Below are 22,134 nucleotides of genomic sequence, written 5' to 3'. Positions count from 1 at the left end.
AGCTTCTGCCACACCTGAAAATGAGGATTTTCACAAAGTTTTTATTCCAGGTTGCTGCTTCGACATGCTGCCTCTCCCTTCCCCTTAGAACAGCAGGCCTAACTCACAGGAAGTCCAACCATTAGGATCTCCAGAATTGAAAAAATAGAAATAAAAAACAGCTGAGTGGTTGGTTTTCTGTCTCGGCTTTATTGCACAGTTCAAAGCCAGGATTACGGAGGTCGTTAAGCAGTATTGTCTCTGTGACATGATTAGTCAGGTAGCAAAGTCCATTTGTCACCTGCAGCAGCAAATTGAGTTAATACTGCACTACAGGCTATGGGGACTGTATAATATCAACGTGATTACATCAAGCGGGCTGCAAACTTGACAGCTCACTGAATTTGTCGGCATTAATCGTTACGCCTGTCACAAATCCATCAGGTTTACAGATAATTAGGGGCCTGTTAATGAAGCTGGCTAAACAACCTTACCTTTTTTGATAATTAAGAAGCCGCTTCATTACGAAGGAGCCATTTCCTCTGAGCAGTAGTTCTTTATTTTTTTATATAAAGAGGATTCATTTAGATAATTTTCCCTTCCTCTCTCATCACTATGAAGTATTGCTATTCTACATCTGTCACCCACCAACTTCCTGGCGACCAAACAATCAATTATTTGACACTAAGATATTCTAAAGAAAAACTCATCAGTTACGGATGGAACAGTGAGGCAGCCCAATGAATGTGCAGCTTTAAGGGGAGGGGGGGAAGCCAGTCAGGATGTTATAATAAAAACACTTTGGAAAATAGCATGACTCCCATATGTATATAATTGCCCTCTCTCTTTTCCTGAAAATGAACAAATAATATTAGCTACAAATGCATTCTGGCTACTTCCAGAGGGAACGTTAGAAACGTGGAAGATTCCTATTAAATGCTTAAAATGAAGGAAATCAAGATTTTCTCACCTAAACCATGACAAATACATCGAAGACTTATGCCAACATAAATATTAGTGAAAATAAGTGAGTGTGAACCAGTGTGTGTTAATGGAAGTAACTTCAGATGAAAGCAAACAGCTTTATCTTGCTAGGAATCCACCTTAAGTAGTGTTTTGTTTTTTTTTTTTTAATGGGTAAGGGGGGTAAGAGCTAAACAATGGCTCATTTAATGAACACAAGAGTCCTGCAGGCTTGGAATCAGAGTAGAGATAATAAACCCTGTAATTAAACTTACACAGGACCTCTTAGTATGGAATCTATTTTTGAAATCTCACTTCAAAACACAGGATACTTGGAACATGTCTCAATTTCCTCTCAACTAAAATATATTTTGGCTCCATTTTTTTAGGGTTTTTTCCCCTCTCAAGTTCCTGTACAGCAGATGACTCAGTCATCAGCTCCTCACGGCCATCACTTTGCAGCATTTTGATTAAGTATGCCAAATGTCGTGTAGAGGAAAGAATGGAAACACTGAGCCTGCCAACTTTTGATTGACCATTAAAGCCAATGATATATGTGCCTGTCAAAAGACAGACAATTAAATCAATATTGGAAAAAAGTCGCCTTGACGGCTTGTTTTTATGTAAGAGCTGCCAGGATGGATTACCATGCACCATCATGCCCTTGTCAACTTTCAAACCTTTTATTAAAAAAAAAAAAAAGGTGGTATTTAAAGTTGCAGTACCTCATTCCCTCAGCATTTTGTTTGTCCTCAGAAACATCCACTGCACTCTAACCGCAAAAGTTCTTCAGTGCCCACGAGTCATTTTCAAAATGCAACTTTTCAATGTACCTTCTGTCATATAGATCCCTCTGGTAGTAAAAACGCTAAGAGACCTCTCACTTTCAGCACAAGCAAAGGGTGAATGTCTTTATGGATGGGGCTATACATTTAGGGGGTAGCAGGGAGGCACATACTCTCTGCAGTATCTTACTGCACTCTTCAAAGTTTTATTAAAAAAAAAATAAACATTCCCCTTTCTGTCCATTTTATGCTATGAATGCTGAACATCAAAGTTGCCTCTGCTCTGGCAAGCATTTCTCTCAAGGATCTAACAGAAGTCATTAACTTCTTTTATTTGACCCCTTGTACATGTGGATATTATTTGTGAGATTTGGGGGAGCAATGACCTCTGCTTTAAACTCTTCCCTAGAAAAGGCATCTATGGAGACATGAACAGGAGCCCATTACTGAGGGTAACAGTAAAAATTATTCAGATTCGATTCTATACTGCAACAAACAGTCACACTTGTTTAAACACAAAACACCCTTTTATTACTCCCCCCCCCCCACCAACAGCTTGGGGAGAGTTGATTTACTCTCTTACTTAGTGATAACTCACTAGCAGATCCGTGGTACTCCAAGCTCCATAAACAGTGTCCAAAATCGAGACAAGACTTCAGTAGGCAGCGGAAAGAACTATCCGGCTATTTTCAGACCTGCAGTGAAAAATGCACTGCAGTCGACCCACGCCAGGGTCTCAGCCATGGATTAGGAGGTGAGCTGAGTTGAGGATGCTGCAGCTGTAAAACTTCTGAGACAAAATTAAAATGGAGCAGGAAAAAGGGGGAGCGAGAGAGAAAAGTCGCCCTGAGAGTGGCTGAGCTGTCAGGAGCATGTGTGTTTCCATGGTGAGTGATTTATTGATGTTTATCAGGAATGAATAGATCAAAGGCCGCCGGATGACAGGCGATCAATCACACATCAAATCAAGGATGGCAATCCTCTAATAAAACAGAAAACAAGGAAAACCAGCTCCTGCCAGTTCCTCCTCCAGAGAAAAATAACTTTTCTGTTCAATCAGATTCTGCACTATCACTGCCTTGTGCTGGCCTGATCAAAAGACATCTTTAGAGGTAATAAAAAAAAGGGGGGGGGGGGCGTGGGGGGCAGAAGCCTCTTGCACAAGACATTAAAGGCTGCTATTTTCCAGAGAAATCCTCCGACTGCATTCCTTGCGTCCCAGGCCGGTGACCTTATTTCAAGTGTCAGGTTCAGCCTCCTCGCCTCCGGAGGACTTTCCCAGCGCGCTCAGGCCGCGGAGGAGCTACGTCTGCCCGGCGCACGCCCCCTCCCGAGGCGGCAAGGAGCTCCGGCGGCCTCCCGGCCTCCCCCGGCCTCCCCAGCCCGTCGGGGCTCCTCGCCGCGCCGTGGAGCGCCGTGAACTTTCTCCGCTCCGCGCGCCGGCCCAGGTGGCGGGACGCGGACGGCTGCCCCGGGGCGCCGGCGACCGAGCGCGGGCCGGGCCTCGCTCCCGGGCCCAGAGGGGGAGCGCCGCCTGCGCCCCCGCCCGCGCCCCCGCCCCGCACGCCGGCCGCCGGGCCCCCCCGCCCCCTGCGCCGCGCCCCCCGGCCCTGCTCCCCGCGGCGCGGCCCGCGCGCCCGTTACCTGCCGAGCGCCGGGGGGCCTGCTGCTTCCTCCTCGGCATGCTGCTCGGGCCTCAGCCGCAGCCGGAGTTCGCGGGGCGCGGGGACGCGGGGCCCCGGGCGCAACTCCGCGGCGCGCCCAACTCTGGCCTCGTCCCCGCGGGCTCCGGGCTCCGGGCGCGCCGCGGTCCGCGGGGCGCCGCTCGCATGGACGGCCGCGCCCGGGGCCGCTCAGGAGGCGGCGGCCGCGGCCGCGCGGGCCGCGTCCCGGCCGCCGGGCTGCGGGCGGAGCGCGCGGGGCCTGGGCGCCAAGCCCGGAGTCATCCCCGGCGCGGGCCGCGGGCGCAGCGGCGGGCGCTCGGAGGGCCGGCCCGCGGCCCGCGCTCCATGCTGCCGCCTCCCCGCCGCCGCGGTGCTGCTGGCGGGCGCTCCTCCGGGCGCCGCTGCGGGCGCTGCCCTGCGCCTTCCTCCGCGAGCCGAGAGTCTCGGAGCGCAACTTTCTCTCCCCCTCGCTCCAGGCGGTGCGGGGGTCGCGGCGAGTGTTTTTAGTGCGCGGGTCGCAGCTTGCTCATTGTGCGCCGGCGAGGCCGATCCGGGCTGTCCTTTTCCTCCCCGCACTTAGTCTAAGAGGAAGAAAGCAAACAAGACAGGAGTGAAGCCCCCGTACATACATGCGCCGGGGGGAGATGTCAGGCGCTGCTCCACCTTCCAAACAGTCACAGATCAAACAGTGTCACCCGCCGCCGGAGCGCCACTCGCTGCCCCGCGCTCCCCGCGGGGCTGTGCCGCCAGGATCGCCGCTTCTTCGGAGGCGAAATCTAATGCAAACACATTTTGATCATGGATTTTTGGCCGGTCTTGATCTTCCAACAGAAAAATTTTGAAAAATACACAAAAAGCACCCCCCTTCCTAAAAAAAAAAAAAAAAAAAAGCCAACAACAACAACCCGGAGAGTGTGCGCGAAGGGGTGAAGAGCAGACATTCACTGGGTGGGCGAGATAAGCGTGGACGGTCCCCCCCAAACTCCTGGGAGAGAGGAGATGCACTCTCGCTCGCTCCTCTTTTCAGTGAAATATAACACACATTCGGATCGCAGAGCTTTCAGACAGTCTCAACTGATAGACAGACACATCGAGCTGCTTTTCCGGCTTCAGTTTTTACTCCTCCTCCTCTCGCCAACGTCACCCTGACAATTACAAATAGGTCTCTCACAAACCATACCTGTCAATCTTTTTAATTGCTTTGTTTTCTTTTTTTTCCCCCCCGAGCTAAACAATATGACACAAAAAAGAAATCTTAATACGGCATAACATAAAAGATTGCACGTTGGAGAAAGACATTGAGGGGTTTGTTATTGTAATCCACCGGCTGACCGTGGGTGAAGCCCATGTGTTATAAGCCAAGTTGAGTAGACACTAGTTCCTGCAGATTTTTAAACCTGCGAGTCTCCCCCTCCGCCCCCGCTTGTACACTCACACACACGCACCCACGTGGACACAAACTACCCTTGGACGAGGAATGTCCGACATTTGAGATAAAAATACCTGTGTCACTTTTGCAATCCTAGTTTGGGGGTTAGATGTGATTGCGGAGGGGCACTGTGCGGCTTTTATATTGTGGTAATTAATGGGTAAGTGGACAATAAGGAAACATGTTTCACTACAATGTATTCCTTTAATAAAAATTTAATGATGGACTTTGCTCATTACACACGAAAAATGTGGAAAATATTTAATCTGGCCCCTCTGTGAGACGTGAATTGATTATTTGGTCAATACAAACAGGGAGATAATTGACACGATGGAATGGCAGATCTTTCTAGCTGGGTTATAAGAAAAGGTCCTCATACATCATGGCAACGTCTCCAGTTCCATTAAGGCCCTCGGCACCCCAACCCCCAGCCCCCACCCCAGAAGTTTAAGATGTTAGTGTGCTCTGGAATTTGACCCTCTGGTTTCCAGTATCTGTGTTTCTTTCCCAGTGGGAAACCTGTAACAGTCTTGTAGAGGCCACTTAAAACAGTTATGGAAAAACATGAAGTCTTAGCCAAAATAAATAAAATGGCTTAGTTCGTGCAACTTACATGGGACAGACTAAGGGCAAGAAGGCACGGGCGAGGCGTCGCGAGGACAAGGGCCAACAGCCTGGGGCGCAGGATGCCCTGGGCGCCCCCCGCCTGGCGCTGGGTGCTCCTGCGCCGGCACCGGCGCCCAGGGCTCCCCGCCCAGCCCCGGGCCCGGGCCGTGCCCCGCCGCCCCGGCCGCGCTCGGGGTTGATTCGTACCACCTTGCAAGGAAGTGAACGCTCCGCACGGGAAGGGGAGGCGCCTGCGCCGGCCGCCGGGCGCCGCGCAGCTCCGAGGACGCCCCGGGCTGCCGCCGGCTGTGGGCCGCGGCGGTCGCGGGACGCGCGGGTGCCCTCGCCGCCCCCCCCTCACCCTTTTAGAGGAGTCAAATCCGGCTTTTAGACCGTGGGGAGGGTGGGGATATCCGGTGCCTCCCGAGCGCCGGGAGGAAGGGGGAGGGTGGAGAGGATCCTTGGCCAGTCTGCGCCAAGCAGATTCAAACCAAAACAAAAAGATTAAAGGAGCAGCGGCCCGGGCAGCCGCGATCCCCTGGCCCAGACCCCGGGGGTGGCGCGCCCGGGAACCGCGGGGGCTGCGCGGCCTCCCCGCGCAGCGCGCGGCGGTGCCGGAGGGGGGAGCGGGCGCCAAGCGTAGTGGGGAAGTGGGGGGGGGGGGGGGGAGCCGAGGGGAGGGCGCGGGCCGGAGGAGGGGCGGACCCGCCCGCTCCGCCCGCCGCGCGGAGCCGAGCCGAGCCGAGCGGCCGGGACTGGGCGCGACCCCGGCCAACGGCGGCGCAGAAAGCTGGCAGAGGCGCGGGCCATGCAGAGGCTAGCGCTCGCCGGGACCCGAGCCATCGTGGACATGTCGTACGCCCGCCACTTCCTGGACTTCCAGGGCTCGGCCATCCCTAGCGCGATGCAGAAGCTGGTGGTGACCCGGCTGAGCCCCAACTTCCGCGAGGCCGTCACCCTGCGCCGGGACTGCCCGGTGCCACTCCCCGGGGACGGAGACCTCCTCGTCCGGAACCGGTGAGCCCGGCGCGCGTCCCCCGCCCCGGCCCCGGCCCGCGCCGCGCCGCTCCGGGGCTGTCCCGCGCCCGCCGGCGTCCCCACTCCCGGCGCGCGCTCGGGCGCACAGCCCGACTTTGCAAGATCCCGGGAAGTTGAACCCGCCGCCATCTGGCGAAGGCGAACGTAATAAGACTGTTGCCGGTGTGAATATCCGATGGCACCGAGCGTCCTCATAACGGAGGGTTATTTTAATTTGGGATTCCCCTCCCCTCCCCCAGCCCTCCCTCCTCCTCCCCCTCCCGCTCCCGAAATAAAACCGACGGGACCCAGAAGGGGAGGCTCCCTGCCCGGCCCACCCGCGCGCACCCACGGCTCCAGCGATCGCCTAATCTTTAGGGTGGAGTTGGGAACAGCCTGGACACAAACCGCGACGTTTAGGTAACGTGCTTTGGAGGAAGGAGGCCGGGGCCCCGCTGGCTGTTCCTGTCCGCTCCAGGTTGGCAGCTGCCTGGCTGTGGTGGAGCCCGTCGTTGGGTGTGTTGGAGTGCACCTCGCCGGTGCCGTCTGCGTGTTGTCAGCTGTGTGTGACTGTCGTCTGTGCCCTGCAGTGTACAGCGGGGCGCGCGTCCCGGGCGGCGGGGCCGGGGCGGGGGGCATGGCCGCAGGTTTTGCAGACTGGATGAGGCTCGGGTCGTCGCCCGACCTTCGGACTGTCTTTTCCACCTACACACTGCCCACCTTAATTTGTTTCCATCTCACTAATCCTTAGTAACTGCTGAAGCAACAAGAGGGAAGGGACCTCACTCTGCAGAGCCGTGACCGCGGCTCTGCCGGTGGGTCCCCTCGCTGCCTGACTTGCAGGCGGGGCGTCCGCTTCCTCCATCCCCCTTGGCGAGAGCGGGGCTCGCCCGCCCGGTCAGTCCCGTCTGTGGGGAGAGTGTTGCATATTTCAGGTTGCGTAATATTTTCGGAGGGAGAAGTAACTTTTGGTTGTAACCAGGTTGTCAGTGGTGTGCTCGAAATCACCCGGTCCTCGGCGAGGACTGAAGGACCGTGTATCTTATCTAATCAGCTTGGGGCAATACTAAACGGTCCATTTTTAGAGATTCGTATCAGCCTTCCAAACCTGGCTGGGAGACTTCGGAATTCTGACCAGGATGTCAAATTTCTGGGAACCTGTTGGAGAGGTAGAAACCAAGTGCGCCAAGGGTGGGGCTGAGTGGAGGCTGGGAAAGGGGTGGGGGCAGGGGGCGCCCGAACCGGTGGGCTGAAGTGCACCGCTGGGACCCCGGGCGTCGGAGGATTTCTTCATCAGTACCAGGAACCGCTAAGGCAGTTGAGATCCAGACGCGCGTCCTGCCAAGTTGAAAAGAAGGGTGGGTGAGTGTTCACGCAGGACATACAAAACACATGAGTGATTTGCTGGAAATGAGACGAGACTCAGATTGAAAAAACCACCGAAGAAACCCAACAGGCAAAGTTTCACGCAGGCTTTTTCTTTTTTTTTCCCCCTGATACTGCTCACTGTGAACGGTGAGCCCTGATGGCACACACCACGGCTGCTTGGGAAAAGAACACCTTTTACAAACAGGGTGTGAAGTGGGGAACGGGGCGGCTGAGCGGGGCGGGCAGGGGAAGGTGTGAAGTTCCCGCACTCCCAGCAGCCGCGCGGAGGGACCCCCGCCCGCACCGCCGTGGAGGTGTTTCTGCCCGCAGGACCGGCCCTACCCGCCTGCGGGGCACCAGCTCCGCAGGGTGTGTGCCCCTTCCCCGCGCTGGGTCACCAGGGCCGGTCCCCGAACTGGGTGGTCGGTCGGAGTTCTGGAGCGCCGTCTGCCATGTTGGATGCAGTCAACTTGGGTTGCTTTAAGATCCACGCCTCTATCTTCCGTCCACAGATGCCAAGAATCCCTTTAATATAAATAGGATATTTATAGTCACCGCTTGACCTCTAACTTCTACCTTGAAATCCGCCACAAAAGAAGGGGGCGCGTTTTCTGCTTGTGGGGAGGGGGCGGACCTCTGCCTGTCCCTCTCCTGACTCTGCTGGAAAATCTGCTCCTACCCCCCAAACTGTGGGAAGGTCCTTTATTCTAGCAAACGTTGTCAGTAAGAGTGGCATTTTACCGATTTTTTTTTTAAAGAATACTTCACTACAGGTTAGTTCATTTTAACCCCAGACCAAATCGCCCTGAACAGTGTCAACTGCCTGAAAATTCTGTGCAAGAGCTTCTCATTTTTATCATCATAATAATAATCATAATCTGCTCCGGGGTGAATGGATTCAGCCCATATTCACCTGTTTGGAAAGGTGTCTGGGGAGGGGGGTGTTTAATTGTGCTCCCTCTGACTTTCTCTTTCAGCAGAACCTTTTGCACGTGTCTTTCCATTTTAACAGAAAATACAAATTCTTTATTCACAGTGACGGAGGTGCTTTTTAAGACATCGATTTAGCATAATCAAGTTTATCATTTAGGAAAGGTGTGAGAAGGGGACCTAGAATCCTAAAACGTGTCCACGCCTTTCCTTTATCCACTTCTGGCCTTCTGCTTTCTAACATCCGAGGAAACCCTGCTTCCCTCCTCAGAAAAGAGAAGAAAATAAAGGGGGAAAGACTCCGACTCCCTCTGGTTCAGTTCACGCACTATTTTTAGATTTTTCTTTTTTTGCAAGATGCTGCCACATTATTTCGTTTCCAAATAATTCTAACGATTTTCTGTTCAAATGTAAGTTAATGGAGCAGAGAGTTTGTAGGACCGGCACAGAGAAGGTGGGGGATGGGGAGGGCATTTTTGATAAACCGTTTGTTGCTCACGGGAGGGTAACTATTCCTGCTCATTCTCCAGGCCGAGATTTTTTTTCCCCTTCATTCTTCCTTTTCTTTTCTTTATCCCTTTTTCTTTCTTTCTTTCTTCCTTCCTTTCTTTTTTTTAAGGAAGGTCTGGTTTGGCAGACTTTGTCTCCCAGTATTGAAGGTTTTGCTCTGGACTTGAGTCTTCGGGTTTGATTTTTGTTAACAGGAAACCCATTGCCTCCCCTCGGACCGCTGCACTGTTTCACAATAAACATGACGAAAGGGCTCATCGCTTTTTAGTGTAAATAAACCGAGTGACTCTGGAAGGGTATATATTTGGGGAGAGCCCCAAACATCCCGTTCTTTTCCCCGGGGCTCCTCGATTTTTGTCTTTTGCATGGGTCTGCCTGTCGGATCGTTAGACCCCTGGACTCATTAAAAGCACGTAGTTTAAAGGAGTACAGGGTAGTCTCCAAATGCACGCATCCTCCCTAGCGCGTCTTCTTTTTCTCGCTCACTCGCCCTTTCTGTACGCTGTTCCCCAAACCCGGACCCCTGCCCACCGCGCCTGCCGCTCTTGAACTTGTTTCTGATGGAGCTGAAGGCGCCGGCTCCCACTCCCAATCCTCTTCCCAAAGCCCAGGTAAGAACCAAGGCACGTCCGGGCAGTGGCGGGTCCCCACCAGACGCGGTGGCGGCGCCGCGTCAAAGCGGGGGTTCAGGGAGAGGTGGGGGCCCGCAACCAGAGGGACGACCCTGGAGAGGGGGAGGTGTGCAGAGTCGAGTACAAACTCAGGATTCCTTCACCAACGACGCAGGCGATTTAGAAGACTGCAGGGTGGGGTGAAGAGACACGAAAAATGGGGGTGCCTGCGAGGGCAAGGTCACGGTCTGGCCGCCGGCGGCTTCTGTCGCGAGGCCGATGTTCTCAGGAGCGCCGCGTGCCCGGGGCTCCCCTGGCACTCGATCGCCGCTGAGCCCGAGCTCGGCGGCCGGTGCGGACTGGACGCGCCCGCCGGGATCCCGGCTTGGCCCAGGGAGGCTGAGGTCACGGTCGCGGGCCTGGGCGGCGACCCGCGCGACTGCAGCCCGCTCCGGGAGTCGGACTCACGGATCGCATCTGTCCGTGGTGGCGGTGGAGAGGCCGCGGGACGACGGCACCGGCCGGGTAGTCGGTGGAGGCCGGGCACTTGCGAGGGGAGACCGTCCAAGAAGCGCGGGTTTCTGGCGCCCTGCAGGCTGGCCCGGGCGCAACAAGGGCGCCGCAGGGAGCGGGGACGTGGACCTGGCGCGGGGCGGGCCCTGTGGTCTCCGGCCCACGCTCCAGCGCTGGCCGGGCTCCACCGCCATGTCTGATTTGGGTTTTTAAGCAAAGCCCCCTTGGTGAGCTCAAGCTGCCGCTGGTGGGCTGCAAGCGCCGAGCTCCCGGCAGAGCCCACCCTGCCCCCCAACGCGCGCGCGCACACGGGCCCTCGAGGCCCCCTCTGCGCCGGTGCCCTCGCCCCGCCGCCGCTGGTCTCCCAGGCGTGCGCCCTGCTCGGTCCGCCGCCTCCCGCCTGGAAGTGGCAACCACAGCCCCGGGCGGCGGTGCGGGGCGGGGGCGGTGATGGGGCTGCCTTTTTCTCCAGCAGCCCTTCCCGCTTGCCAGCCCCCTCCCCCCAGTTCGCTCCGGTTTGGAGGTGAGGGTGACCCGAGGGGCCGAGTCCAAGGCGGGGGCTCCCGCAAGGGAAGAGCCTCTGTGGTTGAAAAGACAGAAACGCCAGCGCGGTGGGGTGGGGTTGCGGGGGCAAGACGGGAGGGGCGAAGGCCTCGGGAAGGGCGAGCCTAATCCTGCGCGAGGAGAACAGAGCAGGCTACCCGCCCTGGCCCCCACCTGTAAGCACAGCCCACCTCCCCGCCCCCGCCAGCCGTCCTGCAGCCGGCCTTCCAGAACCAGCGATCTGGCATCCAGAGGCACCCGACTAGGCTCCACTGCTGCCTTCCCTGAGGTCCTGAAGCACGCGCTCAGGACACTAGGCCAGGCCTGGAGAACTCGGCAAAGTGAAAGGAAAGATGCCCGGCCCTCCCCCACCCAAAAGATGGAACGTGGGCATCTTGGCATTAAATGCCAAATGAGAGCCCACCACAATCCATTATTCCCGCTTCTTATTACTGTGTCCTGTTTGGGTATGGAATCCTGTAAGGTGATTGTGAGGCCTTGTGTCTGGTAACTTCTGAAAGCTGCTGGGCCCGCCCGAAGGAGAGTTTCCTGCTTTCTTATTTCTGTTGATAAGATATGTAGAGTGTCCAGTCGTGTATGCTGGGCACCGTCTTAAGTGTGCATTTAGGAGGGCAAAGTATTGTCTATATATACAGTGGAAGTGGATCCTTGTGCGAGGCAGTTTGGGGTTTAAGTTAAATTAAAAGTAAATAATTTTAACATGAGACCTACTTACCAGTTTCCCCCTGCCACCAGATCCCCGAACCTTTTCCTTTCATTACAGGTGGAAATGGCATCTTTAGGGTCCTCCAGCTGTGTGTCTCAGCCACGTCCGGACATCCTTAGGAAGATGACTTTTTTCCTTATGTATCAGGATATTTTTGTTATGAGGTATACTGAGATGAAAAAAAGCTGGTAAAAATACCAGCCTGGCAATTAAATTGACTCTGGATACCAAAGTGAAAATAATCATCTGGTATTAATCAAGTATGTCTCTGCTTCTTGTTGAGGGAAAATATAGTGTCGATTTGCTTTCCTTTTCATCTGGGAAAGACTGTAAAATGTTGGATGTTCCTTAAAAATCTCTCTACCCTTATGAGACAATTTTTGTTCAATTAATCAAAATGCATATTTTCACACTGGACACAGTTACATCAGAAGGAAAATTTGCTGCAGCCTCTCTCACACTGTTTGAAACAACCCCTGCAGTAACGTGTAACATCCAGTGACCTTGCACATTACATCAATCTTTAATAATATCATTGTCATTACTATTATTATCTGAAGTGTTAAATTGTTGCCAGAATCAATACAAGTCTACCTCTTTGAATATATTTTATCCCACTGTTGTTTTTAACATCTTTGTTAAGAGACCAATTAATTTCCAACTCATAGCTCCAATGAAGTTTGTGTATGAAGCCTTCCTGAATTTTTTTTCCTCTCTTTTGAAAGAAAGAGAAAGGGAATTAATGGCGTATGAAATAAATAACCTGCTGTTTAGAGGGATGTGAAATTACTCCTAAACTAATGAAAGACTACAATATACCAAAACTCTGATACAGAATCACTGTTGAGCTCGCATTTGTTTGATTTCTTTCTTTCTTTTTTTTGAATGCATATCAAGAGTTTTGGGTGTTTTTTTTTCTTTGAATTCTGTCAGAATAGATAGCAGCTTCACCACCCTCCACGGTTACCAGAATTAGAGGAATGGAAAAAGCGATGACAAAGAAAGCACCTGAATGTGTTTGTATGTTTGTTTTCCTCCAGATTTGTTGGTGTCAATGCATCTGACATCAACTATTCAGCTGGCCGCTACGACCCTTCCGTGAAGACCCCCTTCGACGCGGGCTTCGAAGGTATGGGCGAGGTGGTGGCCTTGGGCCTGTCTGCCAGCGCCGCATACACGGTCGGCCAGGCCGTGGCCTACATGGCTCCTGGCTCCTTCGCTGAGTACACAGTGGTGCCCGCCAGGGTCGCCATCCCAGTGCCGGCCCTGAAACCCGAGTATCTCACGCTCCTGGTGAGTGGGACCACAGCCTACCTCAGCCTGAAAGCGCTCGGGGGGCTGTCGGAAGGGAAGACAGTCCTGGTGACCGCGGCAGCCGGGGGCACCGGCCAGTTCGCCGTCCAGCTCGCAAAGAAAGCCAAGTGCCATGTCATTGGGACGTGCTCTTCTGCCGAGAAGTGTGCTTTTCTGAAGTCTGTTGGCTGCGACCGGCCCATCAACTATAACGCGGAGCATGTGGGTGCCGTCCTGAGGCAGGAGTACCCCCAAGGTGTGGACGTGGTGTACGAGTCTGTCGGGGGAGCCATGTTTGACTTGGCCGTGGACGCTTTGGCTACCCGAGGGCGCTTGATGGTGATCGGGTTCGTCTCTGGCTACCAGACTCCTACTGGCCTGTCGCCCGTGAAAGCAGGAACACTTCCAGCCAAACTGCTGAAGAAATCTGCCAGCATCCAGGGCTTCTTCTTGAACCATTACCTTCCCGAGTTTCGAGGTGCCATGGACCACTTGCTCAAGATGTATGCGGGTGGCGAGCTGGTTTGTGAGGTGGACACCGGGGGTCTGTCTACAGAGGGCAGGTTTACCAGCCTGGAGTCGGTCTTCCGGGCCGTCGATTATATGTACATGAGAAAAAACACTGGGAAAATTGTCGTTGAATTACCTCCCTCTGTCAACAGTAAGCTATAAAAGCAGAACAATGGCATAAATAAAAGGAGAAAGAAAATGGGCATTTTATGCCCCAGAACTACTCAAATCAATTTATTTTTAGTTGGTAATGGAGATAATATTTTTTTAAAACAAAAGTAAAGTTTAATGAATAGGTCTCTCTCTTTTCTTTGCTTCCTTTTTTTTTTTTGCTTTCCCTTGCCAAAAAAAGTGCTAATAAAACTTCCCTCCATGGCACAGAGGTAAAACCTTTACATTCAGTTCTTTGCTCATGGACAGTCTCATTCCAGATTTTATTGTTCCAGGGAACTAAATTAATTCCTGATGCAAGATCTGATCAAATCAGCATGTCTTCAACTTGATGAGATTTTAAAATCAGGCTTGAAAATAGTTCATGAGTTCTTTGCTATGGGAGATTTTGGTATAATGCTAACAAGTTGTTAATACATGAGAGGGAGAGCAAAAGTCAGTCAGTTCTCAGAGTCCATATTCTCAGGAAATGGCCCTTCTCCTTCCATAAATTACCAGCCAATTCTGTAAATAGAAATTTGGAGGGATTCTCCCAAAACTCTGACTCTGTTAGGTCATTAGAAAAAGAAAATTAAATGAGCACAGACCTCTTTTAAAGAAGTATCTCTTTATTTAATGATTTTATACACAATCATGCTGGTGAGGCATGTATGGAATGGAAAATTTCTCTCTTCCTTTAAGAAGCAAAGTAATGTTGAAAACTTATATAGACAAAAGAGCAGGTTTGGTAAAGGGAAACTAGAGATTCGGGAGACTTTAAAAATTTAATACATGCACGGGAAGTGAAGAAGGGTATCCTCCATCCACAGTGAGAGTCAGCGTAACAAACACGGGCCGTACGGGGAAAGCGCTGTGGATGCGGAACAGCGCCCTTCATCTGCCTACTGGGGTGTGTCAGACAGTATCCTGCAAAGCAGGGACTGAAGCGACCTAAACTGAGTGTGCGTTTGCTTCACATCTGAGACCTTGGGAAGGTGGGTTTTCTCTCTGATCGTGGAAGCAGAGTAGCCATCACTGATGCCTGTCCCATTTCAGTTCTCCACGTGGCCTGTTGGGACAAGATGCTTCTTGTCACCATCACCAGATGTAACCCCCGTGAAGGTAACCAGTCCCGCGCCTTCCCCTCTGAATCAAGCCCACAGCTGATCCATCTTCGTCCCCACCTTCCTCAGCTCCCCAAAGGCTGCTCTGGTTTTCATCACTGAGGTGGGAACCCCATCCTGCCTTTCTAATGAAGCCACACCCACCAGACTGTTTTTCAGAGCCTTGGGTTTCAGCATCTCTAACATGCTAAACAAATAGACACGCGATTAGAGATATTCGAGGAAACTTGGTGACCGCATTTAATTTTTCTCTCTTTCTGTCTGAGGAGCAAGGCAGTCCTACCGCTGAATAGCTGTTAGGATCTATTTTACAAGATTTACTCATTTTCAGGTACCTAATGTAGCTGCTAGCATGCATGCACAACAATACAATTTATATGGTAAATGGGGCCAAATAATGGCTTCACTGAATGTTATGGCTGCACTGAAGGGAAATGTCACGGTAAATAGTTGCCAAATTATGGATCATGCCGGAGTGTCACAACTGCACTAAAGACAAATAGCACCGGAGGCTATTGCCACCGTGACGCTTTTGAGTTATGAAGAAGGGTAACAGCCCGATGGGAGGCTCTTTGCGTCCTCATTATAGCAAAGGGTTACTAGTGCAGGGCACCAGAGAAGCCAGGCCAGTGTGCTGCTCCGTTATTAATCTGTCCCGCTCAGACCTAACAGCTGTAGCGAAACCGAAGGGGACTTTGCCTCCCTTTTAGAGGCCCAAGCAAACAAAGGGGAGGGGACAGGTTTTATGAATGTAACTGCAAGGGAATGGCTGGGAGTGGAGCAACGTTGTCATCAAATCAGCTCATCAGAGAATATTATTCACTGTAAGGTAGTCTCTGTCTGATAGGCTTAGTTGTGTCCTAGGCAGACAGATGTGTGAAGTCTAAGCAATCATGGGCTTTCTCCCTCTGTCAAGACTTGAGTAGTAAGGACATTGCCAACTAAATTGCTTCTTCTAAACTGAAGTGCGTCCCGGTTTCTTTCATTTTAATGGGAGAGTAATAAAGATGAAAGACCAACATTTTAACGGATGGATCCCTGAAGCTACAGAATAGAAATTTATTATGTTTTGAAGGCATACACTAAATTCAGCTATGTAAAAAAAAAAAATTCAAACAACCAGGTTTAAAATAAAATATAATCTGAAAACCTCATGTTCTGTCTCTTCCCAAACTAAGAAACTACAGTGCATACTGTTTTCATTTATTCTTAGAAAACAAGCATGAAAGATTCCGCCCATTCAGATAATGCCAAAAATATGTTTAAACTTCTTTTTTATTCTTCTGAAAAATGATTTGTAAATTGAGGGTCATAGTTCAGCATCAGTTTCATCTTCTGGGATTATCGTTCAAGCCCAGCCTCTAATGGGAGGTGAAATGGTGCGATCCTCTCGCCGCCTTTCTTCTGAACTGTATTACATATCACAAAAAGTACATCCATAATTCAGGGCAATTGTCAGTCTTTGTTTTAGAGACGGGGCCGGGGCTGAACGATCCTGGTGGATGAATTATTTCTGGGTTCTCAGGGTGGCCTTCTCTGCACATCAGCCTGGAGGTCCCCGGCTGGGCAGATGGAGAGCCTTGGCTCCAGTTAGCATGCCAAGAAACAAGGGAGTCCCAGCTATTCCCTCCCCTTCCATTGTGATTTGTAAAAGGCCAAATGCTCTTCCTTCGAATTTGTGTTTGCATGCAAAAAATACCAACAATGTCATTGTAGGTCCATTTGATGATGACTCCCATTGTACACCGCCTTCAGCATAAAAAAAAATCAGGAAATAGTTTGCAGAGAAACTACACAGAAGTTTTGCATGATGTGCTCTAAAATTTGTTATTATATGATTTCATCTGAATGGAGTTTCTCAGGAGGAGGATAGCGCCTTTATAAATGGTCATTAGTATTACATTCAGTATTTATCTAATGAAAGTGCAGTGACAAGTCGCCACCTCTTATTAAAATGAAAATCTTGCATTATGTACTTAAAGAACATTCCAGCTAATGAGGATGTAACGTCCTTGGTACAACACAGACCTCCTTTTTTTGTATGTTCACCCACCACAAGATGCTGGAAACTTGACAAATGATATCATTTAAGACATGCCTGCCGCAGGGACCTGCTTTTTGGCTTCCTGTTCCTGGCTTTTATTTGGGTAACATTTATAATGGCCACCCGACTTGTAATGGGCAATGTTTTAACCCCTTCATAGAGCTCCCAATTAGTGTGAATTTACTACATTCAGGATTTCCTTTAAAATGGGGCAGGGAGTGCTCAGGACTGAAAATATTTTTCTTGATCACTTGACCACATGTGCAAATGGGATAAATAGCATATTTTAAATTTATATAAGGACAGACAAGCAGCATGCAACTTTCAGGAAAAAAAAAATGATAGGAAAAGACCGAGCATGACCAACTGCGGACGTGAATTTCCTAGGGTTACAGCACAAGTTTTATGAATGTAGCCCAGGTGCAAATGGCCTCACTTGGTGGATGCATAATTACTGCTCTCTATACTGTCCAGTCTCTTGTTTTATTAAATTGCTTGCTATTTATAGTACTTGTTTAGAGGCAAAATTTATGCAAACTTTATTAGCTAATTTTGGGGTTTATTGGTTTTTTTTTTTTTAAATTTAGGTTTTCTGTAACTAATATTCTAATTATGGCTCACAAATGTGATCATATTTCAGAAGTCAAAATATAAAACTCTGAGTTCTCAATACTACTAGTGTGGGCATTTTAACCTTGGAATTCCATTTTTTTGTAGACCTTTAGTATCATGTTATTCAACTTGTGAAAGGAGGAATGTTTGATATGAGAACCTTATTACTGTTAACATGAGCAAAGTATGGAACACTGGCCAAAAAAAAGCTATACAAAATAAATAATATCTCCCAATATGTATCAGTTCATGTAATTCTTGATAGTAGAGTTGATTTTTTTTTAAGTCAAATAAGATACATATTTCAATTCTGTATGCTTGAGTCTTCTGTATTCTTCTTTCCCTAGACTGAGAAGTTAATGGAATGTGAAAACAAGACTAAAAATGGCTGGGTATTAATACTGTCTTAGCATCTATTTTTTTAATTTTTGTTGAAATATAGCTGATTTACAGTGTTGTGTTACTTTCAGCAAAGTGATTGAGTTATGTGGATATATATAAAAAATAATTATATATATTATATAACAATGTATATATATATTCTTTTTCAGATTTTCTCCATTACAAGTTATTATAAGATATTGAGTATAGTTTTCTCTGCTATATAGCAGGTCCTTGTCAGCAATGTGTATAGACCTCAGGATCTAAGGAGCATACTAAGTAAAACACATCAGACAGAGAAATACAAATATCCTGTGATATCACTTGTATGTGGAATTTAAAATATGACACGAATTTATTTTCAAAGCAGAAATAGATTCACAGACATAGAAAACCAAGGAGGAAAAGGGCATGGTTTAAATTAGGAGGTCAGGATTAAAATATACACACCACTATAGATAAAACAGATAACCAGCCTCCGTTCTTGATAAGATGGTTTGGTCCACTGTGGACCCACCCTTCAGCACTTGCTCACAGCATCCGGGGAGGCGCAGACCCTGTCAGGAAGCGAGTCTTGCGTCTCTGGAGCAGTCGGTAAGTACCCCATGGAGTGCAGTTCAGAGAAAGCGATACACGCCTCATACATGCAGGGAAGCATGAGCCAAAAGTGCGGGTTCCAATGGCCCCCCAAAGTAAGAGCTTCCCTGGAAAGGCACTATTTGACAGTGTCTTTCTGCCAATGTGAAATTAAAATAATAATTAAAACACACCCTGCTGACTGGTGGTAACATCCAATAGGGAAGATGGATTTATGCTCAGAGCTCAGGAAAACGGCCTATAAATCGTCAGCTACCATTATGCCCTATCCCTTCCATGTAAAGAGTGGAACCAAATCTTAGAACGACCTGAGCCCATGGTCTCTCTGGCTGGTGGGAGATACGGAAGTGTGTTTAGGCAAGAGACGCTGTCCAGCTGGGAAGTGTCTGCATTGCCCTGTGTGTGCCAGTCCCAGGGCGCAGGAGGAGGCAGCCCGCAGACACAGACCCAGACCTGGAGGGAGTCTGGGATGCTCTCTGCTCACCACAGATGAGAAGACTCCGTTGACCTTTAAATGGTAAAATTTGGGATTTAAGTGACAACCTAGGGCTTCCCTAGGGGTCTAGTGGTCAAGAATATGCCTGCTAATGCAGGGGACATGGGTTCGATTCCTGCTCTGGGAAGATTCTGCATGCCGTGCAGCAGCGAAGCGTGTGTGCCACAACTACTGAAGCCCTTACTCCCTAGAGCCTGCGCCCTGCAACAGGAGCCTGCGCTCTGCAACAGAAGAGATGCTACCGCAACAGGACGCCCTTGCACTCCAACTAGAGAGTAGCCCTCACTTGCTGCAACTAGAGAAAGCCTGCATGTAGAAAAAAAAAAGGATAAAATAAGTTTTATATATATATATCTTTTTTTAAAAAGAGAGAGAACCTGGTTCTACTCACTTTATAAAGGGAGAAAGCAAGACCCAAGAAGATTAGCTGCGTTGTCTAAGGCCGCAGAGAAGCACCAGAGTGCAGGCAAGCTCCTTCCCAGGGCACCAGACTGTCTCTGTCTCACCCTTCCGTAAGTTGCTGAGGTCCTGCCCTCCATGCCTGTTTGAAAGTGTCACAGAATAACAACTGCCTCTGTTATAAATCTTCTGTTGGATGAGGTGATGACCAAACCAGAAACAATATCACGGTTCTGACCACAAAGTGTGTTCCACCCAAGACCCCCCTTTAATCCAGCACAAGTGAGGTGTTCAGACCACTGACTTCTGCATCATCTAATTATCAGCACTTCCCTGGTAGCTCAGTGGTTAAAGAATCCTCCTGCCAATGCAGGAGACGTGGGTTTGATCCCTGGGTTGGGAAGAAACCCTGGAGGAGGAAATGACAACCTGCTCCAGTATTCTTGCCTGAAGCATCCCATGGGCGGAGGAGTCTGGCAGGCTACAGTCCATGAGATCACAGAGTTGGACATGACTGAGCAACTAAACGCGTGTGCATGCGCGCGCGCACACACACACACACACACACACACTAAATATCACACAGCCTTTTGGGAGGGAAAAAAGCGCTCAACAGAATTAAGGGCTGAATGACCACAATTTCGTTTTAATGCTACAAAGGTCTGATCTCCTGTCAATATATTCTTCTGTGTCAAATCATGAATATCAAATAGAGAAAAAAATTATCACCCCTTGTTGAGGGCTTATTTCCCTCAAGTATTTAATTTGCTTATGTTCTCGCCTATAGAGCTTGGACAATGTTAGTAACAACAAAATACCGAGAATCTGAACTGGCTGATGCCCCTGAAATGGAATCCTGAATCCGGCAGCTTCGGTGCTGCGGCGGCCGGATGCGCACAGCCAAGGCGGGAGGCGCCCTAGAGTGAGGGGGCACGTGCTGGGAGATATCGCGGTGGGGCCACGTCTCCTGTTCCCACGGCTAGAATCCCATCCTCTGTACAAAGGACAGATCATAATTAAGGCTCAGAAGCCCTTCAAAACCACACGATGTTAAACATTCCTGTCTTTCTACGTCATTTCTGTCTTCCTCGAACTCATGCTAAGAGGCGCAAACTTTCAGCTTTATACGCACACATCCTTTCGCAAGAGAAACAGCTCGTTTTCACATTGAAAGTCCCTCCGCAGAAACAGCAACAATGTCAAAGGCAATCTCATTTTGCCGATAGCCTCATTTCGCACCAGGGAACTGGAAGCAATAGTGGGCCTTCTGTATGTTGTTGGAATTTACATTTGGAAATTGGATTGTCTCCTTGAGGGTTTTTTCTCAAAGTAACTTTCGGAGAATTACTTACATCCGGGTAGCTGGGTACGGGAGACGAGATTGAGCTCAAGAGCCTAGGCATCACCCCAGCTATAACAATGAAAGTGCCCTCATTGTCTTAACCGAAGGGTAGTTCTCATTTCAACTTTCACATATACTTTATGTAACATCTTGGAACGTGCTTAGAATAGAATACAATGTCACTATCTTCCCTCTTCCCTATCAAATTGATAAAGGAGAATGATGCCCGCTTTACAGGTGGGGAAAATGCAGTGCAGAAAAGTTACTTTCGTCGATCACTTAGTCACTTGTTGAACAGCGACTTGGGGTCCAAGGCTGTCTTCCACTCAAGAGTGCACACACTCACCCACCCAGCTTTCTTGTACACACGCTCATCTGTCACAACACAGCTCCTGACTCAGTAGCACCGGGTCAGGGGCCTGGGAGCCTGCATTTCCCAGGGGCCACTGACACCAAGCCTGAACAGTTAGCAGCAAGGCCCTGGATCTCACGACCTTTGAAGAGACTCCCATTCCACGAAATGCTGTTTTATAGAGCATTTCTGAGCACGCTGTAGGTGACCTAGGAATGAATTACAGAGCATGTGCTTAATACAGCTATGAACATGCATTTTATCCTTGAGTTTTTGGCTCCTTTACTTTAACCATCAGCTGTGATGCCCGTTGTCTGTCTGCTATTGGAGGGCTCCGGTGGTAAGTGTTCTCACCCAGTTCAAAGTGGGGCAGAAGGAGGCATAGAAAGGACATAGGAGTGTCCTGGGACTGCAGTGCCACAAAGATCATGGCATCTGGCCCCATCCCTTCATGGCAAATAAATGGGGATAAAGGGGAAACAGTGGCAGATTTTATTTTCTTGGGCTCAAAAATCACTGTGGATGGTGACTGCAGCCATGAAATTAAAAGACACTTGCTGCTAAGAAAAGCTGTGACAAACCTAGACAGTATAGTAAAAAGCAGATACATCACTTTGCCAACAAAGGTCTATATAGTCAAAGTTTTGGTTTTTCCAGGAGTCATGTATGGATGCGAGACTTGGACCATAAAGAAGGCTGAGCACCAAAGAATCGATGCTTTTGAATTGTGCTGAAGAAGACTCTTTATGAGTCCTTTAGACTGCAAGGAGATCAAATCAATCAATCCTAAAGGAACCCAACCCTGAGAATTCATTGGAAGACCGATGCTGAAGCTGAAGCTGCAATATTTTGGCCACCTGTTGCAAACAGCCAACTCATTGGAAAAGATCCTGATTCTGGGAAAGATTAAGGGCAGGAGGAGAAGGAGGTGATAGAGGATGAGATGGTTGTTTGGCATCACTGACTCAATGGACATGAGTTTGAGCAAACTCCAGGAGATAGTGAAGGACAGGGAGGCCTGGAGTACCACAAGACATGGTGGGACGTGACTTCACATTGGAAGAGCAACAGTGGAAAACAGTATGCAGTTTCCTTCACACTGCAGTCCCACTCCACTGCTGGGCATACACCCCAAGAAAACCATAATTCAAAAGCATGCATGTACCCCGGTGTTCATTGCAGCACTATT

At 49.9% G+C, this 22,134-nt stretch overlaps 2 protein-coding genes and 1 long non-coding RNA gene across 6 annotated transcripts in view; 1 reads left to right on the top strand and 2 right to left on the bottom strand.

The window, feature by feature from the left end:
• TSHZ1 (teashirt zinc finger homeobox 1) overlaps window positions 1-6,061 on the bottom strand; it is an 82,653-nt gene extending 76,592 nt beyond the window's left edge. The window contains exons 1-2 of one of the 2 annotated variants that reach the window (XM_070452983.1): window positions 5,434-6,061; window positions 3,372-3,972 (exon numbers count right to left, since the gene is read on the bottom strand). In XM_070452983.1, coding sequence (XP_070309084.1) covers window positions 3,372-3,411 — 40 coding nt within the window. In that variant the 5' untranslated portion in view covers window positions 3,412-3,972; window positions 5,434-6,061. Of the gene's footprint in view, window positions 1-3,371; window positions 4,485-5,433 lie in introns of those variants that run through there. The other variant, XM_070452982.1, reaches the window with a different exon arrangement.
• A 43-nt stretch (window positions 6,062-6,104) lies between these two features.
• On the top strand, window positions 6,105-13,747 carry PTGR3 (prostaglandin reductase 3). Of its 3 annotated transcripts, none has more exons than XM_020877322.2 (2): window positions 6,105-6,443; window positions 12,686-13,747. In XM_020877322.2, exons 1-2 carry the CDS (start codon window positions 6,235-6,237, stop codon window positions 13,608-13,610), a joined length of 1,134 nt encoding a protein of 377 aa, XP_020732981.1. In that variant the 5' UTR covers window positions 6,105-6,234; the 3' UTR covers window positions 13,611-13,747. The 3 variants fall into 3 exon arrangements, with proteins under 3 accessions (XP_020732981.1, XP_020732980.2, XP_020732982.2); XM_020877321.2 differs by lacking the exon at window positions 6,105-6,443 and adding an exon at window positions 6,559-6,863; XM_020877323.2 differs by lacking the exon at window positions 6,105-6,443 and adding an exon at window positions 11,703-11,809.
• On the bottom strand, window positions 7,902-10,906 carry LOC139030407 (uncharacterized). The gene is made up of 2 exons (XR_011482780.1): window positions 10,331-10,906; window positions 7,902-8,336 (listed from the first exon to the last, which is right to left on the bottom strand). It is a non-coding gene; the product is annotated as an uncharacterized lncRNA (long non-coding RNA).
• Window positions 13,748-22,134: the final 8,387 nt, after the last annotated feature.

The sequence above is a fragment of the Odocoileus virginianus genome, chromosome 22 (genome assembly GCF_023699985.2).
Source record: "Odocoileus virginianus isolate 20LAN1187 ecotype Illinois chromosome 22, Ovbor_1.2, whole genome shotgun sequence".
NCBI classification, from domain to species: domain Eukaryota; kingdom Metazoa; phylum Chordata; class Mammalia; order Artiodactyla; family Cervidae; genus Odocoileus; species Odocoileus virginianus.
Note: the sequence above shows the minus strand (reverse complement) of the source record. Positions and strands in the feature narration are given on the sequence as shown.